We start from the raw sequence: 19,735 nt of genomic DNA, 5'->3' as shown, positions 1-19,735 counted from the left end.
GAAAATTATTTGTATTATAAAAAATAGGAAAGTAGGCAAGATATACATCCTACTATTAAAAGACAAGAACAAGCTAGACTGCTGTACATTTTTACATTTTTCAAATTTTTAGACTTTGAGCCTTTAGTTCTACATAAAAATCAACTTCTAGAAAATTTAGATATACCAGAGATTGACCAGAATTCAATAAATCTGATAACCACAAAAGTTAACCACTTGAGACATTCATAGAGGACATGCAAAGCTGAGATTAACAGTTTCTCTTGCTAATTGCCTTGAATTAGAATTCTAAATAGAGCTGAGATGACTGAACACAGGGCAGAATTTTAATTGCTATTGATCAAAGTCACAGTAACTTTAATGAGTCAAACAAAAGAGGGGTTATTCAGTGCTTGTATTTCATTTAAAAGGTCTACTAACTGTATCTTGTAGAAAGACATATGTTTCCAGACCTCATTATCACTAGACGAAAATATTCTTCATTTTGCAAATCTATAGTAGTATGTATTTTAATCTTTGGGCACTTAGCTTTTAATAAAAACAAAATGATAGAAATCCTCATAATAAAATCTATCCACAGATAAAACGTCTTTCCCTGTAATACCCTGTGACAGAGGGATAGAAAGTGAATGGGAATTACTCAAGCGATGATGCAGTCTGAAAAAAATGATAGATATTTTAAGTCCTTTTGGATATTAAAGTCACATTTGTGTTACCAAAACTGGCGTACCATCCCTCTGTAAAAATAAAAAGATATGATATCTTGAAGGTAGTGAAGGAAGTTTTGGATAATTTCACTTTCTTTCCTCCCCATGCACATTAATATAGAAGGAAACAGAAAATGGTTAGGTAGCAACTTGAACAAAATACTTAATTGTAAAACAATATGGAAGTATAGAATATGGATTTATTGTCCACTCTTCTTCCCTGGCTGGGTAGCAGTCTGCTACATAGATATTTCTAAATTACATCTTCCATAAAATCAAATGCTGTACAGTAGTGTTGGTTGAATATCTACCTATTCGATTCGACAGCTATTTGATCGAATAGAGGGATATTGTTCGGGTGATCGAATGCTGAATTCGAACACCAAATAATATCAATAGTGGAAAAATTCAGGTTATTTTTCGGGATTGTGAAGAAGTGCAAGAGCAATCAGGGGAGCAGAGCTGACAGCTCCGCTCCCCTGATTGCTCTTGCAGCCCTTTAGTAGTTGTATGTGTTCTTGGATAGAGTTTCTTTATCCAAGAACACAGGAGTCCTGTCTTACTGAATATAGAAACCCCATCCAGGAATAGGGATAGTGCTCCCTGATTGGCTGAGGAAAGCTTTCCTCAGCCAATCAGAGAGCACTAGAGGTTTTGAATAGGGAAATGGTTAAATGTCCCCATTTAACCTCTAGTGCCACAGATCGCACACTGTTCTGAATGAATGTGGCCGCATTCATTTAGAAGATTGGCTGAGGAAAGGAAAATCCTGATGACGCCTGAGCTGTCATCAGGGTTTACCTTTCCTCAGCCAATCACAGAGCACTAGAGGTGATGAATGGGGAGACTTGTCCTCATTTAACCTCTAGTGCCGGGGGATCCCACACTGACAGGAGGATTCCTACGGCTGTGCAACCGTGGCAATCATCCTGTCATTGTGGAAATATCTGTAAAAAAATAAAAGTTAGTTACACAAATCACACACATTCAGTGAATTAGTTTAACATAATTTTTTTTTTTAACACATTTTTTTTACACACGAATTTGCTCAGTCAAATCTTGTGTTTTTCACGTTGAGTCTACCTGAATTCGAACAGCCATATTCGGGTCGAATACAAGGACAACCCAAATTCGAACACCAACACTACTGTACAGTCCTCCATTTCTACATATGTGCATCCAATTCTTTGTGGAGAATTTTGTTTATTTTACATAAGATTAACTGATAGAAGGGGAAAAATACTGCCTCTAATATCTGTTTCTGGGCAAACATCAAATGTAGGACTGAACACTTTGCCTGTTACCAAAATATTGCCCATATTTTGACATCTGAATAAATTAATAAAATCTTTAAAGCAAATATATACAAAAACACTTTGCGATTCTGAACAATTAATAAACTTTATTGCCAATGAAAAGAAGCTTTTTTGGGGCATCAGCAAATTGAAGCATGGTTACATCTTACATCATGGTCTTGGGAGATTCATACAACGTGCTTAGAGAACTTAGGCTGCCCAAGTGTAATGCAGATGTCAAAGTAAAGTGCTATATTTCTAAAAGATCAAAGGCTCTATTTATAAAGCAGGGATTCTTACATTCCTTCAAACATTTCTTAGTGGGAATCAGTTACTGCTATTGAATATGGAACTGAAAAATTCCCACAAAGGAATGTTAAAGCGAATGTGTGATTCCCTGTTTTATAAATAGAACCTGTCCCATGACAATGGTACAACAGATGGGGTTTGTGCTGAACTTTCTGAATACTGTAGGTAGCCGATTATAACTGGGTGACCAAAAGATGTATCAAAAGCTTTTGTAACTATGAGATTTGTTTTTGAGGTTAAAAAAGTATTTGTACGTTTTTAAAAAAAAAAACAACAATGAATATGACAATTTGAAATGCATGACCAGTGCTTGCTGTAGTTCTAGCTTGTAGATTGCTAATTCAGTACGCTACTGCCCTTTGCTAATGCTATACCAATAGGACAATAAGCAAAGACATAGAAGACCCCACTTATGATCAGAAGAAACTAAAAATGGCTAAAACTGGCACGAGATTTGAAAACTGAGATTTAACAGCTCAGTTTAGCTGGATCCAGCCCACTCATAATTAATTGCCTTTCTGCATTTTTGTTGGAGACAGCAGTAGCCACCTATGTAATAGGTGCTAATGGCCTTTGCTAAAGGCTGCTCTTGCACCTCTCACTAATTAATACCAAATAATAGAAAATGTAATAGCAGGCATCTTTATTCTGGTGATCTGCTGTAGTCATGGTGGATAGAAGTGCCACTACAGTTTTAGGGAGGTGTTTGCCATGTAGAAGAGGTATTTAATCAGCAAACATGCTGCTAACTGAATGTATTTAATATGTGTCCAACAAGCAATTAAAAGGTCATTATTGTGTAATGATATGCTCTGGTAAGCAAGCATTTTTCTAATTAATATCTGTTGTTTTCTGGCTATGAAACACATACTGTATCATGACTGATGGTTTATAATTAAACATAAATAACAAGATCAATAACATTTTTTTAGGTGGGGGGTAGTTCTACCTGGCAATACTAAACTTGTAAATTACACACAAAGCAGCAACAAAATTATTATCCTCAAGAACCTCAAGAACTTAATATACTAGTGTCTGATTATCTGCTATTATTTTAGAATGAGAAATATATAAATGTCTATAAATGCACCAAATGCAGGTAAATCCTAATAACAAGTAAACGGTAACTAAACCAAAAAAACAAAAATTTAATATTTTGCAGCTTCATCTCTGGATATAGTGGCTGCATTAGTTTTTTTTTCTATAGGCTATATACATAACTAAAACAGAAACATCTTGTTGATCTTGCCAAAAATACAATTTGTTACTTGAGCTGAACAGAAAGCAAAGTCAAGCTTATATTTGTTGTGTAAACTACAAATCCAATCAGCCCCCTTATGTAAAGATGAAAAAAGGCAAAACATGTTTTCTGTACAGTCTGGGATACTAAAGCCACTTCCATACTTATGGTGCAAAACTGTATTAGCCTTTCATGGGCACGTGGAAAACTGCCGTTGTGTGCCTGAGAGTGGCAAACTGAACCATAGGTAAACCCATTTGTTTGGAGAGGTTCTTTTGGCCATGCATATGTTGCCTGTACAACTTTTTCTATATCCAGTATGATCTTGAATTGAGAACAAACATAGACATACCGTGTTTCCCCGATGATAAGGCAGGGCCATCAAATAAGACAGCCCCCCCTTTTCATCCCCCTGAAAATAAGCCCTAGAGCATATTTTGGCCTTCAAAAAAAAATAAGACAGTGTCTTATCATCGGGGAAACAGGGTACCTGCTGTCACTTCCTAGCTTACTAATATATATCTTAAGAGATTGGTAAACAGCTAGGGATTCACATGGATAATGATATGTAAACACCAAATATTAATTTATTCTTGTCAGCATACAAAGCATATATATATATATTTATATTGGGTATTTGCTTTTACATGTTTTTTTATTTTATTATTTTTTATTTTTTTTAATGACAGACTATACAAATAGATGTAACACCAAAATGCTTTACCTGCCCTTCATTTTATTTGAATTGGAGGAACCAGTGACAGCTAAAAAACCTACAATCTCAGAAGAAAAAGCGTAGGATTGCACCAAAAGTGTGTGGTTTATAAACTCCCTGCTCGTATAACACATGCAAAACAAATATATCATAAGAGATGGATGTACAGATGTATATTCAGCTACACCGTCAGCAGGCTGTTGTTGAGGGGTTGCTACCTTGGAACTTCAAATTCTTGCACATCTGTGTGCCTAATACATTCTTAGGGTAGTCTGTTTGAAGACCAGCCAAAACTGTAATTATTTTTTTTTCTGGATAATGTACAGTAAATAGCCCAAACAACCTAAAGCTCACTCTGGGCAAGTGTAACAAATAATATCTCCAGTCTTCAAGTATAATTGACAACCCAGACATAATGGGCCTGCTTTAATAAAGCTCTCCAAGACTGGAGAAAATAGACCATCGTGGGTGAACGTGGATGATCCAGCTAACCTGGAATGGCTATAGTCCAGGATTGAATAATTTGCCAACTAATAGCAAATCATTTTTAAGAAATCCATTCCAAGTTTAATTGGTCTCCCAGGTTCTCCTATGATAGTCTATCTTCTCCAGTCTTGGAGAAATTTATTAAATCAGGGCCAAAGTAATATGGGTATGTCACCACGGCTCCCTGCACTTGCATACAATAAAATAGAAAGCAGTGCTGCCTCACTGAGGAAACTGAAGAAATCCTGAACCAGTGTTTTTATAAAGTACGTCCAATACCTTTACTTAAGCCTAGCAAATGTGCAGAATTGGTAAACCACTGAAGATGGATTTCAAATGTATTATACAAACTATGGGTAAAATATTCAAATCCACATTACTAAACTAGGTCACAAAATTGTTGTATATGGATGATCCAATATTTAAAAGCATTGGGTACCATAGTTTCCTCTGATTATACAAAACAAAATATTCTGGTCAGTTAAATGCAGTGAATGCATTTGGGAATATTTAAGGGGCCCATATAAGAAGTGGACCAAAATGAGGGTGTAGGGGTTTCAGTATTTTTTAGGGACGGTTTATGAATCTCTGAAAACTTTCTGCCATATAAATATGTGTACTATTTTTCAAATAATTACCTCCATAACTGGACAGAACTGCTCACTAATGTTGTTGTTAAGCTTTTTGCTGTTAAGATTTTTGGAAGGATTTCCTGTTGTTCATGATATTAGATTGGGTTTTTATAAAACGACATTTCAGAAACGGATTTATTGCTTCTTATTAACAGCGCCAAAATAGCAAATCCCAATTATAATAAATATTTCAGGCATTTTCTAGAAAGAGCATTGGTTACACTTATAATTATGATAAACTGTTAGGAATATTTTGCTAGGCTTGTAATGGTTGGGGGGATACATTTCCTTTAAAGTGGAAAGAGAATTTATTATACAGCTTGGCATATTCTTTCCAGACAAACCAAGAAAGATTTATATGCGATCGTAACCCCATCTGATTGATCTGGACAGTTATGCAAGATGTTTCTGGATAATATTAACAAATAAAAAAAGACAACCTTTACCTAATTTTTTATATATTATCAGAAAAAAATTCTTCTTCTTAAAAAAGAACTATTGGCAAGTCCTATATTAATAAATCTTTGAATATATAACCTGTATACACGATTACACTGAAGATTGAATTTCAAATTTTACATTTGCAAAAACTGAACCTAAAGAAAAGTTTTCATGCCCTCTTGTGTATAGGAGCTATATGCCCTTATATATTCCTCTGTATACAACTACTACAGAGTTATAAAATGGTAATTGTGTTCTATTAATACAGTTACTCAATTAACTGTTATATTAGCAAATAATTTAAATTACATACTAAGGGTAAGGTGTGCGTTCAAGCCTGCTTCGAGTTCAGGTCAAATCCTACTTGTTCACTGGGCCCGACTCACTCTGATAGATTGGACCAGGACAAACCTATATTCTACAGTGGTCAAAATAGTGCAAGAAAACTTGTGTGATGTCAGGTATTAAACACTATCAATAATATGATTGAGGTTTACAAGCACAATTACATCATCCGTGTCATATAGAAGCTCAATATGTCTGATGTATATTTATATTTCAGGTCAACTTAACTGATGTTGATTTACTTTCGGGGAAACAAATCTTATTTTGAAAAATCATAATTATATACTACGCTTTTATTTCAATAAATATTTTTCTATGGCGTGTGCACTAAAAATATTTAAATGATACTCTCTTTAAAGCAGGCCTCCAGTTTTTATGAAAACCCATCCAAGAAACTTCTACACTCTGTGGATTGCAAATAGGGGCTTATAATTGCTGTATGAAGAACTATGCCTGAATAAAGGTCTGGTTTAAATTCTAAGATATAACCTACACTTTTGTTTTTACAACAGTTACAACAGTATGGGGTTTTCTTTTATTGTAAAACCAGAACTGTCACCACTCCACAGGGCAAAGTGGTGGACCCACTGTGTCACCAACCCAGGAGGTGAAGACGTGCATGGGGCGCAGGGTCTAAGCAGTACCCTGGTCTTCTCCAGAGCCTCTAGGTGTGGTTGTTGTGCGGCAAGCTACTGCCAGGTTGCGGCCCCCGTGCCCGCCAAGGCAAGTGACTGCTAACTAACAGAAACCAAAAACGTAGTGCCAGAGCCAAATCCAAAAGAGTAGTTGTAAAGGTCAGGGCAAGCAGCAAACAAGAGTTTTCAGGAAACAAGCCAAAGGTTAGGACAGGCAGCAAACAGGAGTTTTCAGGAAACAAGCCAAAGGTCAGGACAGGCAGCAAACAAGAGTTGTCAGAAACCAGGAACCACAAGGACCGCCTTTGTCCAGGCAGCTTCCTGTTGCCAGGTCACTTCCTTAAAAAGTTATGTGATGAGTGTAAGTCATGTGAGCTGCAGACACCAAACCCACCAGCAGAGGGAGTGCTGGTGATGGGAGAGCCTCAGGTATTGTTTATATGGCTTGCAGCTGATGGTGTGCCTCTGAGGAAGACCCTAGTCTTCTGAGGTAAGGAAGTGGCTAATCGAGTATCACATGACCTGGACCAGGAAGTGTTCAGAGAGTTGGATCCAGAAGCAGAGATGGTGCAGGCAGCAGGGGACTACAAGGTGGTTGAGCCAGAAGGAGGCACAGATGCACTAGAGATGCGGGGATCTGTTACAAGAACCCTTTCCAGATATGCTGTATGGGTGGCTTTGAAAAGGGGGGGCAGGACTCCTTTCCACATCTTCTTCCCCAATATGGATGAGGGCTTTCTTGGGGTGTCTCCTTTAGTACTGGTATGCTACGATAGTCCTTTCAATAAATAAAAACACAGCACATCTTTATTTATATCCTTAGAAGTAATTTAAGGTCACTCACATCATCCAGCAATGTAATCCAGTGTCAATCATGATGAGCAACATTAACCCACAGTGCTAAATGACAGATCTCCAACGTTGTGCTAATGGTGTAGGTAATCTCTGCTGTTTCCTCAGAGTCCAGAAAATCTGTCATTCAGCTGTTAGCACAACGCCAGAGATCTGCCATGTAGTGTGATGGATTGCATCATGCTAACATTGCCATTCATCATTTGTTGTTTTTCAAGATTGCTGCGAGATTACATTGTTGTATAATGTTACTGACCTTGGATTACTCAGGATATGTAAATAAAGGTTATTTTTAAAGAATCAATAAAGATGTTAAGAGTACTGCCACTATTTAAAATTACCTATTTTGGGTATGGGTAAGAGTTACTATTGTAAGATGTCTGGTTTCTGGAGGCCCATCAATGAATGTAGCTTCCAATGTCCACCAAAGGTCTCTCAACAAACCCCCACATCTATTTTTACATTTACTAGATTACAGGTACTATACAACTTTTACATTTACTAGATTACAGGTACTATAATAAAGCTGTATCCTGCTGTATAAGGCACACAAAAAATCTGGCAAACTGCATTTTTTTCTTGCATTGGTATAGAGATGGGCAAATGTACCTGTTTACCGATATCTTTTATCTGACAGAGTTTTCCTTTTAGACCTAAAAACAGGATAAATCAATATGCAAGATTTGACTTTTTTAGACTCCAATTGGGTTGTAAATGAGAATTTCAAAGAATGTTCACTACACCTAGCAAGTCTTGAACCTAGGCACACCCTTGCATCACTATTACTTTTCTCTTTAGAGCCAGTTCAAACAAAGTAATAATTTTTGATATGGATGGAGCTCGGTAGAGCTTTTTTTTAGCATATTTAGAATCATTTAAAATGTTTTGAATACCCCAATGTGAGTTCTTTTAAATTCCTACCCACCTGGGGGATATTTAGTGTTCTAAGCATCTCTATATGTTCCACAAAGTACTGGTATATTCCTCATAATGTAAAACAAATAACAATAAAATAGGCAAGGTAGGCACACACTGATCACAGCAGGTGTGCATACGCTGGAACCAGTAAAATGAAAGAAAAGTTGCATAAAAGTAAAAAATAGAGTTACTGGATTAAAAGTAGTTTAAAAAATAAAAACACAAAGATGTACTTACAGACTTAAAAAAAAAAAACCTTTATTTTATGTCCCAAGAAGTAAATCCATTATCCCTCACATTAGTCGGCGATGTAAATCCATGATCAATTATGACAACCCAATGGGAGATGATGGTAACTTGTTGATAGGGATCCCTTGTAGTATTTTTGCAGAACTCATGGAAATTTGTTCGAAAATACCTGTGGACTTACTTCCAAGGATATAAATTAACTGGTAAGCATGTCCTGGTGTTTTATTTTCAAAAAATATTTTTTTTCCAAGATGTGCAAGTGTGGGTTTCCACTGAGGAGGCTTATTAAAGGTTCAACCAACACAAACCATACCTCTAATGAAGGACCCACGGTGCAGGTGATAGGCTTACATATTATTCCCAAAATACAATGATTTTGTCTGTTTTGGTCTTTTGGAGAGCAAGTGAACAAATGCATTTTAAATGCATTTAGGTGGCATTAGGAGATTCTTTGCGAGCTGTATGATTTTTTTGTTATACTTTAATATTTTATCAGCAAATAAAGTGATTTTAGGTGGCAATTCATAAATAAGTTTTTCGATTCTGTAGATAATCCTACCATTCATAGAATATGACGCCTACCATTTCTAATTTCTTATTCTGCAAATGCTCCTTGTCTGGCCTTCCTGTTGACCTAATTCTTTAATGTACTTTGAATCACTGGCCCAAAACAAGTATGTAGATCAAGAATTCCAACTTCATCTCATACTTTTTAAATTGCATGCCACTGTCAGGTTAGTGACTCGTAAAGTATAAGTCAGGGACAGCCAGTCAAAAGATTTTTTTTTTAATAATGTCAGCAAAAGCAGACCCTAAATATCTCTTGATTAGGGTTGCTTTTAAACTGTCACTCTTTTTTGTATAAAAACTGTATGAATTAAACCATATTTAGTGGCATATCAGTATCCTCCTATATCACAGGATTGTATGTTTCAGAAGGAATGTGTAATGAGGTCTTTAAGCACCAACTCATCTACACTACACTGCATTTTTTCTAAATTAGATTAATTACTTTGACCTAAGACTGCATGCCATTTTTCATCTAATTAAAACGCGGTATCCTGACTACATTATGCAGTTTGGAAAATTGCTTGGTATGCTACACAGTTCTAGGCAAAAATTAAGTCTGCTTCCTTGGGTTAATTATCATTACTAACAGAACTGGAGAAAAAAATCAAGACATTCCTGCTTCAGTATTGACAAAATAGTGGAGAAGTTTGTTAAAAAGACAATTTCTTCCATTATAGTTTGGGTGTTTTGTTACAATATACTAAAGCAAACAGTTTTTTACAATCCTATACAAATACAATTTGCATATACATATGAATGGGAGCGCAAAGCCTCCCGGGATACCTACCTCAGGCATCCCGGGAGGCTTTTGGTCGCCTTGGTTTGCCTATCTCACATATGGATGCGCAGTGAGATTGGCAATTTTTTTTTCATCTTACGTCACCCGTTCTCACGCCAGGGTTGGGTGACGTAGGAAGAAGAACAGGAAGAAGAAGGGAAGATGGTAGTGCCCAGAGTGCTGGCTCCGGGATAAATGCCAGGAAGACGCGGGACCCGATGCAGGGCACCCCCGGAGCAATCAGACTGTCTGGCGGGATTGAAGGTAAGTGTATTTTTTTTTTTTTTTGCGAATGGGTTTAGTTCCTCTTTAAGTATTATGGCCTAAACCAATGTTTCTCAACCAGGGTGCTGTGTAACAGTAGGGTCCCTTCAGAGGATGCTTGGGGTTCCTTGAACAATAAGCAATTTAAAGTCAAATTAAGTGACACTAATGATCCTTTTGGTTATCAGTAAGGGTAGTATTCGTCCCACTGGCCAGCAATGTAAGAAGTATTTTTCTTATAGACCACCACACTGACATACTATGAGGTGTGGATTTAGTAATTTCTGGCAGGGGTTCCCCAAGACTTGAAAGTTATTTAAAGGTTTCCCTTATGCTAAAGGGATGAGAAAAGCTGGACCAAACTATAGCTTTAACTTGTATTACTGTAACCAACACTGACACCAGTGAAGTTGCAATAGGTGATACTATTTTGTCGTAGGGAGTAAAAATCACCAATGCTCAACTTGAAGGATTCAACTTTAATCTAAAGTATTTAATATTTTGTGGGGAATAAATCAATTTTGATAAGCCAACAATAGTTAATAATGAGCCTTTAACTAAGAGGAATTAATTGACCTACACTCCTGCTGGTTGACAGAAAAGATCAGATTTCCATTAAAAAAAACACATAAGCAGAGTTTACCTTTAGTGAAAACCACACATATTCATTTTTAGGTATACACATATGTCATTGTACATTTCATAGTCACATGTACCTTTTATTTTTAATTATAAATGATTTCAGTCATTATTAATAATAATAAAGTCGCATGTATCTTTTATTTTAAATTCTAAATGATTGTAGTCATTATTATTACTAACAGAAATAAGTACTATTTAAGGAGCACATTTGTGAATATCAATCATTATGTTTTTTATAAACTAGCTTATAATTTAGGTTGATGTCCTTTTATACTCATTTTAGAGAAAGTGTCAGTTTAGTAGACATCAGCACCAATGAATAATACTATCAAGATGATTTCTTGCAAGGGATAAGTGCTTTAATGATATTATAATTAATGCACACGGCTGCATTCGTCTTCATCTGCCTTTCTGAAAAGTAATGGAAGTAGGAACCTTTCCAGATGTTGTTTAGAACCTTCATTCAGTTAATTAAACAGTCGTCATTCTAGCAACACTAGAATATGAAATGATGAATTGTCAAATAGTGAAAGGTAAATGTCGCGAATGGATAATTATGGACCAGCTACAAAATTATCTACAGCACACAGGCATTTCACAGCAATCATTTAGAAAAGCCATTTCAAAACCCCAGTCCTATTTCAAAGCAGTTTATGTATTTATATCAGAGAGTATTATTGCTATTTACGCTTTTAAATAGGAATCATCCTTCAGGACTTTCTGACTTTTGTGGTGAAAACAGAGGCCTTCAACTCCATTCTTTAAGGGCTAGGATTTTCATGGATTCCTATTATTTCTCTAAGAGATCGCAATGAATCAAGTATTGAATTATTTAAAAAGAAAGAATTATTTTTACAAAAATCCAGCTTGTATGTGCCCTGGGGGACCGGAGCTGAGCACCCTCATTTTAAAAGAAAAAAAACCCAGTTTCAGCCAGATTTTTCGATAGGTTTTGGGTAGAGATTGAAACTTTCATGTTTTTATTGCAATATTGAAAACTAGAAGTTTATATTTTGTCTAGCGAGATATAAACTTGCTTTCAAAAAACAAGTATGAATTTAGATAATGTTTTGAAGAAGATTGCAAATTATTTCTGTATATGTCCTGTGGTAGTTCATTAACAGTTATCATAAACTTCCCAAAAAAGCCAAGGTTCAATCTGTGCTCTTTATTAGGTCCTATAAAATGTTATACTGAAAACATTAAAATGAAATTGTAAAATGAGATTCTAACTTTGCCTTAATATATGCAATGCAAGAAAAATTTCTAGAAATGGCTTAAAGTATGAAAAGTCATATAAACAGAAAACTGTTCACTTTGAATAATGTTCTTGCTGCATGTCCACATGTTTGCTTGATGACTATTTTGGTACTATAACAGAAGAAAATTATTTTCTAACTGCATGAAAAGAAGCTGGAGAAAGAGGATAAAACAGGAGGCAGATGGAAATGGCTAGAAAGATCTGCTATCTATCAAGTTTTTAAAGATGTACCTTTACCATGTCACTATTGTAACTATAAAAACTTTTATATTAGAGGCAATGGGGTCCCCAGAAAGTATTTATTGTTGTATATACCATATGAAACATTCTGGCACTGTGCTGGAGGTAAGGATCATATATTAAAGGAATAGCACTCAAAGGAGTGTGCTAAAACTATTTCCTGGAGAGGTACTGTGAGGCTAAAATAAAAGGTGAATCTGCAATGATCTAGCTGCTTGCAATGTATACCTAGATTGCTGAAGATTGCTCTAATTTTGTTGTGTTCTGCTAGGACTGTATTTTTTTCAGAATTCTTTCAACAAGAAATGTGATTGATCTGCAGACAGCGTTACAATATGGATCCTTAGAGAAGTTTTGTAAAATACATTGTATGTAGAACATGTTTTTTGTGCACACATTGAAACACTGAAAATGCTGACTTTAAAGCTAATTGCAAAGCCTTGGACATGATATTGTCACCAAAACTGCTTGGGGAACCAGCAAGCAAACCAAGCAATCAATCTTGCCAAAATGTAACATTAACATTCAAAGTATAGGGGTAATATATTGTTTTTTTAAATGTTCACTATATCTAGCTGCTGACTTTATATGTTAATTGCAAAGCCACTTAACATAGTATTGTCATCGAAATTGCAGGAGATGGGGGAACTATAGAAGCTTTACTCAAGTGAAAAAATATAGTATGAGGACAAAACACACCTGTATAGCAACCAAAGGCTGTATTTACCATGTCACTCATTAGCATCACAATGCTTGCATTTACAAAAGGTTGTTGTCATAAGTCAATCAGAAACATTTCTGTAAATGTGACACAATTCTACTTCACAAAAACCTATTGTAAATGCAATGGGATGTGAAAGTTGTAGTATAAAAGGAAAACAATGTAAAAATTAGAACATTTATAGTATCACTGTAGGGAGTTACAGAAATGTAAGATAAAGATATTACAACTATATGGGAAATATATGAATAGGAAATTGGGAGCTGCCCTCCTAGTCTCGAATGGTCGTTTGGAAGCTGGCATGTCAAAGAAGAAGGGGCACAAAAAGTGTATAGCCCCTTTCTTTTGGCAAAACCAAACCCATATCTACCCACAATGGAGACAAGGACTATTGTTAGGAGGAAGTGCGCCATCCCCACACATAACCCCAATGTTGTGGGAGTCTGTGAATGGGGAACTTGTTGGAATTTAGAACCCCCCCTTTATTAAGGTGTAAACCAGATAACCAGATATCCATTTACTTTGGAAAATTAATGCAGGGGTACATATTATCGCTTCCACATTCCCATAAAGTCGTAAATCGGGCCTAGAAATAACTACACAACACAGTAGAAACATCTCTGTATTTTTATACCTAATATTTGCTGGTGCAGGGTTGAGCCATACCCAAAGATGAGATCCAATGAAGGTCCATCCCACATCACCAGCTTTCTGCCACATAGTAACACTCCTACATGGAATACTATGGTTTACATGTGACTCTAACTGCTTTTAACACTTCACTCACTGACTGTCTGACTGAATCACTCATTAAAGTCCTAGGAGCAAAAATTGTTGTTATCTGGATGCCCCTTTAAAAAAAATGGCAATACATTTTTTCTACATTTTTTTTCTTTTGGAACATGGACCCATGGGACCCCCAGACATTCACAGGAATTGTGGTGACAATATTTCAAAATGCTTCAAATACAATGTCCAGGTGCTTTGCAAGCGACATAAAATTTGACAGCTGGCAATAGCTAGCATTTATAAAAACAGCCATGCGTGCCTATATTTTAACATTCATATTTGAAAATATGACATGCTTTTTTTTCTTTTAACTTTTTTTTTTTTCAGTGTCTGCACAGATCCTATAGATATTCCCAGCAAATTTGTTGACAACATTATGTTCAGGGGCTTTGCAATTTATTTGTAAAAGACAAAAAAGTCAAAACGCAAGGCTGTAATTGACATTGAAAAGTCTAGTTTTGAGTTGAAATACAGGTGTCTGAAATATCTTTGCTCATCTCATGATCAATGCTGAGTGTTACTTTACCAATCTAGATAGATAGAGAGAGCACTTGAAACAGGTATTGTCTCCAGGTGACACAGACAATTACACAGAGACTGTAATGGATGCCTTCAGAAATCAAATAATTTAATATTTGCAGAGCATTACAAAAACTGTACGCAAAAGATATTTAAATATGAAAACTCAAAAACAGGCAGCAATTTAAGCGGAATTTACTGCAGATCCATGTTAGTGAAACTAAATTACAGATTAGGATAACAGTCACGGAGTTGCTAAGAAAAGACTATGGCAAAAATCAAACCTCTACCATGACTTTTAACTCCAGTTTTGTAACCAAAATTAAAATAACAAATACAAGTGAAAAAGGAGCAGTGTCCAATTTCAGTCCTTGAAAGCCGGGATCCACACACAATTTTAGTATTTATCTAACAATGGTATACAATGTGTTTACAAGAGTAGGGTATGGTTTATAAAAAGTAAGAAATTCTCACCTGTATGTGAGCTTAAAGGACTGACGTTGGACACACCTGTTCTAGTGGCATGCAACTTTTTCTCAATTCAATACTAAAATATCACCAGGTGCTGCCCCTTATATTCAGATCTATCTGAAAAGGACATCGTAAACTAACAGCCTTTTCTTTAGAACAGAGAAAGATAGGAATCTGCAACAAAGTCTCTTAATGAATCCAATCTGTTGGCGATGTAATGCTCCTGAGGAAACTCTGAAGCATATCTTTTGGTAATAGTCAGCCAAGACTTTTAGAATCGGGTAAACCATCTAATCCAAGCAGTTACACATTAGCAGACAACATTGGACCCTCCTAAACCACTTTTTGGGTCTACCAATTACTGATGTATCCAAAAACCCACTTATAAACTGATCTCCCATATTCTAGTCGCAGCTCACACTCTTTGATTCAGCTAAATGTGGGTCAACCCTCCCTCCATGGATGGCCTTTACAAACGTATCCAAGAAGTCTGATTAATGGAATATCTCACAGCTTTGCTAAATGATACCCCTAGAAATATTCGAACAAACATGGAAATGCAATGTTTATTTCTCAAATATTCGGGTTTAAAGACTCCATATGATAGTTGACGAGCCGGATTATATATACTCATCTCTCCCTCAATTTCTCCTATACCTATTTGTTGTTCCCTACTGTGAGTACTAGATTTTAAGGTTTCCATTTGCTGACTAGTAATGTTGATCATGTTTAATACCTCACAAATACCCACGTTTTCATGTTATGGTTTTTGTATGTTTGTTTCTTACTTGCATTACCTCCTTGTTTTTCTTTATTGTCCTCGAGAGTGTATATTTACAAAAATATTCTTTTTTAACAAAAAATACAATTTAACACAAAAAAGTTACTTACAATATGCACTGATTACCCACAGGATATATTTTCTCTTTAGGTTGTGGTTTAGGAATTCAGGGATACCAGGAGGTGGCACACATCTACCCACACATCATTTTGCTTACAAGAACATGCTCTTGGGCATGATAAGTCATACTAGAAAAAAAAACCCTACTTGCCAGTGCAAATGACTGGGTCCTAATGGTTAATGTCGCTGTACAGTCGACTAATACCTTATGCTCTTTTATTTTGGGCCTGTAAACCTAGAACTGAACTGCTAAGACCAGCCAGTTGGGTAGGGCAACACAAAACAGTTGATTAAGGTGAGCATAAATTATACATTTAGCCCTGGCTGAGCTTTATTGGTCATCTACTTGCCATTGTCCTAATTTTTTTAAGTGTGAACAAGTGTTGCACAAGTATAGCCTGCCCAATGGTCCCAAAATTTTTAAACAGCACTGTTGTTACTTGTCTTTTATATCACATAATCAATTTTTTAGTTGTAGCCATGTTTACAGTCATTATTTATATCCCTGGTGCTCCCATTCTTTATCTTGGTACATATTTAGGGAAGGAATCATTGAGCCCCTTTTCTAAACTCTAGAATAGGTATTGAATAGTGATATTTTCTATCAGTGTTTTTTGCAGTTGAAAACATAATTTCATAAACTGATTTAAGGAGATGGCCAAATAAAATAAAAGAAGGACTGAAAAAGTACATTTTAGCCTGTAAGCTTCAATGAGTATAAAGTTGGCCTATTAGATAATCGGCAATAAAGACTTATTCTGAATTCTCTTAAAATAACTGCTTGTATGATATATACTAGTGCAAACATGACAGCAGAACAACAGCAAATGAAATCTAGCCATTCAAAAACCTTCCTGAATGCTTTTAATGGCTTGAAAAGATTACATTGAAAATATATATGTCAACGCACTCTAATCAGCACAGCTGCATTTCCTTCTTATAATTTCCTTTCTTCACATTCTGCAACGCCCCATCAGACTCTGAAGTGCTGCTCAACATTACAAATATCACGTCTCTATATTTGGATTTTTGACATTTTAAAAGTACACTCATACTGTAAAAAGTATGAATCCACACTTAATTTTTCCTAATGTAGGTAATACTTAAATAGGTGCGTAAAAACTTCATAAAAAGTAGTCAGATATTCTGTACTATGATATACACATTACCGAAATAAAGGGTGGAAGCAAAATGGGATATTGCCCCAACTTTCTAGGAGAGCAGGGCAGTATGTAAGCACCAATGCATTGGTTTCAGACTGATCTGACATCTGCTGATTGCATTGTATAATTATCCACCAACCACTCTCAACACACACACACTTTCTGTGCCTCTGCCTGTACTCTTGTTCAACCATCCGGCACTTTTCACCCATATAACTCATTTTGTATCAATAATCTCTTCTCTGTACTGCTACACTTATTAATCTGGTTTATTTATCTGTTCTATCTTTAACTGTGAATGTGTTGCACTTGAAACACTGACTCTTGCAATCTGTAAGCCATGGATTGTATTCCACCACCCTGGTCTTTTGCCAGAGACACTGGCTAGATTGTGAACGGCTGTATTGCCATGACTTACTTGCTTCAGGCAGCAATTGTCTCTAAAATCCCTTTCCCTCCCTCTTCTAGATTTGTGTTCCCCTTCTCATCTTACTTCTCTCCTCCTTCTTATGTCTGTCTGTCTCCCTAGTTCCTTGCCACATTCATGGCACGGCGTCTACGCTCCGAAATGTCCTACCTTTTCCTACTCAGGACTGCTCAATTATGGAGCCAAAGAATAAACCCACATCATTGTTACTTACATCTTGGTTTGGAGAAACACGTGTCTCTGTTATGTGAGCCCAATCAGGGCTGTTACATGACTAGGCAATAAACCTTTGGCCACTATGGACACTGTCAACCTGTAGCTTACAGCATTTTCCACCTGAGCAGAACAAAGTACTTGGGTTTCTGAAAAAAGCAGAAATGTGCTGCAGGGCGGAAGGGGAATTTAAAGTTATACACAGATTCACGTTACAGAAAAAAATAATACATATGCAGACCAGAATGTATTTTGTCATACCTTTAGCTTCCGATCATGATCACCGCTGCACAGGGAGTTTACTGAAACTTTAAAGGTTTTCCAGACTGGATTCAAATTATTCATGACAACCTGAAATAAAATAATGAGAGATATGGTAGATTTTGTTTCAAGATAGTTTTAATGGTTATGAGCAATAAAAAAATGTATTGATTATATATTGATCAATACAACAAAAACTACTGATGGACCATGTGGTAAATGTAAATAACGTGTACATATTTACAATACATTGTTTTTTTCTATTTATCAAAACATTGAATTATGAATATATTCTAAATAGTAGAACAGCAAGGGGTTATTACCTCCATGTGTAGCAAACCTTTTCACACAGCCAAGGGTATTTATTACTTTTAATTGGGAGTGATCAAACAACATTACGTTATTATTAACGAAACCACAGTAATTATTTTAGGTATATTTTAGGCCCTGGATGGAGACCTGGTGCAACATAAGCAGGACCAAACTTACCATAATTCAAAATACTTGGGACAGGCAAAAAAGTGTTGCATTTTTATTTTTTTAATATTGTATGAAACACTCATCTCAAAAAAGAGTATTGATACACTTAATATTAAATATATTAATATATATAATATAAGACAGAGGAAACAAGTAAATGCTTTGTGTAAAGAGGTAATTTTAATAATGTATGTGTCTGCAGATCTTTCATAAATTATCTATTCCTGTCTATCAGAAGAAATATAGTTGGTACTTATGTTTAATGTTTTAGGTGAAAAAAATAGTATCAATAGAGTTTTAGTACAGTGAACAAATATAAGAACCTCTTTACAGTTTTCGTTGTATGCATCATCATTGGAAAGATCCCCTGTTTTTTTCTCTACAGATGACAGTTATTTGACAGAACAGAAAGTGAATACAAATCAAATTCAAAATTTTTTAACCCGTCCAAACTCAATTCAGAACCAAAAACATTGGCTTGGACCTGAACCAAGAAGCATTTTTTAACAAATATGATAAATGCAGAAAATATAAATTAGCACTGAAAAAATAATTAGCAAGTTCTCACAGTAACAGATATTCCAGGTAGACTATAAATTGTAATAGAGCTATGAGCTGCAACTTCACAGCATTTACATACTGATAACAGTTCTGAGAATTCTGTACAATCTGTATGGTTGAAAATGAAGTTTCTTTTCAACAATATTTATTTCATAGTCAGAAGACTGCTGTGTGTCTAATTGATGTATAAATTATTTGCTTTGATGTGAAAAAAGAAAGGAGTACAAAACAGAAATGGGAGAGAGCTATGGGAGGGGGGTCAAGTTTTCTTTTCTATTTACGCAATACAAATGCCTATGGAGGATCTCAATTCCTGCAAATGTACTTTGGCAAAATTCTCTGGAATGTTGTCCCATAGAGTCCTTGGAATCACCAAAGTATAAATCCCACCTTTACCTAGTTTAAAGTATATCTTAAGTACTATACCTGCAAGAAGCTAAACATCTAATCTTCTTTTACTTTCTTTTACTCCTTCCCTGCCCTTCCACTCTGTGCTACATTATGGCAGAATTTAAAATAAAATGCAGTATTCTCCCCAGAAATCTTTTTAATCAGTGTGGAAAGAAGCTGTAGGTGGGTAGTGGCCCTTGTATTGTGTCCCACCTTTTCAGTAACCACCCAAAAACAGCCGGGTGGGTACTGAGAAGTGC

The 19,735-nt window shown here is 35.8% G+C and overlaps 1 protein-coding gene across 1 annotated transcript in view; it reads right to left on the bottom strand.

The window, feature by feature from the left end:
- The window catches only part of CPNE4 (copine 4), a 214,579-nt gene that overhangs the window by 52,352 nt on the left and 142,492 nt on the right, over window positions 1–19,735 (bottom strand). Inside the window, exon 7 of the mRNA XM_072412320.1 lies at window positions 18,045–18,134. Coding sequence (XP_072268421.1) covers window positions 18,045–18,134 — 90 coding nt within the window. The remainder of the gene's footprint in view (window positions 1–18,044; window positions 18,135–19,735) is intronic.

Source organism: Pyxicephalus adspersus, chromosome 5, assembly GCF_032062135.1.
Source record: "Pyxicephalus adspersus chromosome 5, UCB_Pads_2.0, whole genome shotgun sequence".
NCBI lineage: Eukaryota > Metazoa > Chordata > Amphibia > Anura > Pyxicephalidae > Pyxicephalus > Pyxicephalus adspersus.
Note: the sequence above shows the minus strand (reverse complement) of the source record. Positions and strands in the feature narration are given on the sequence as shown.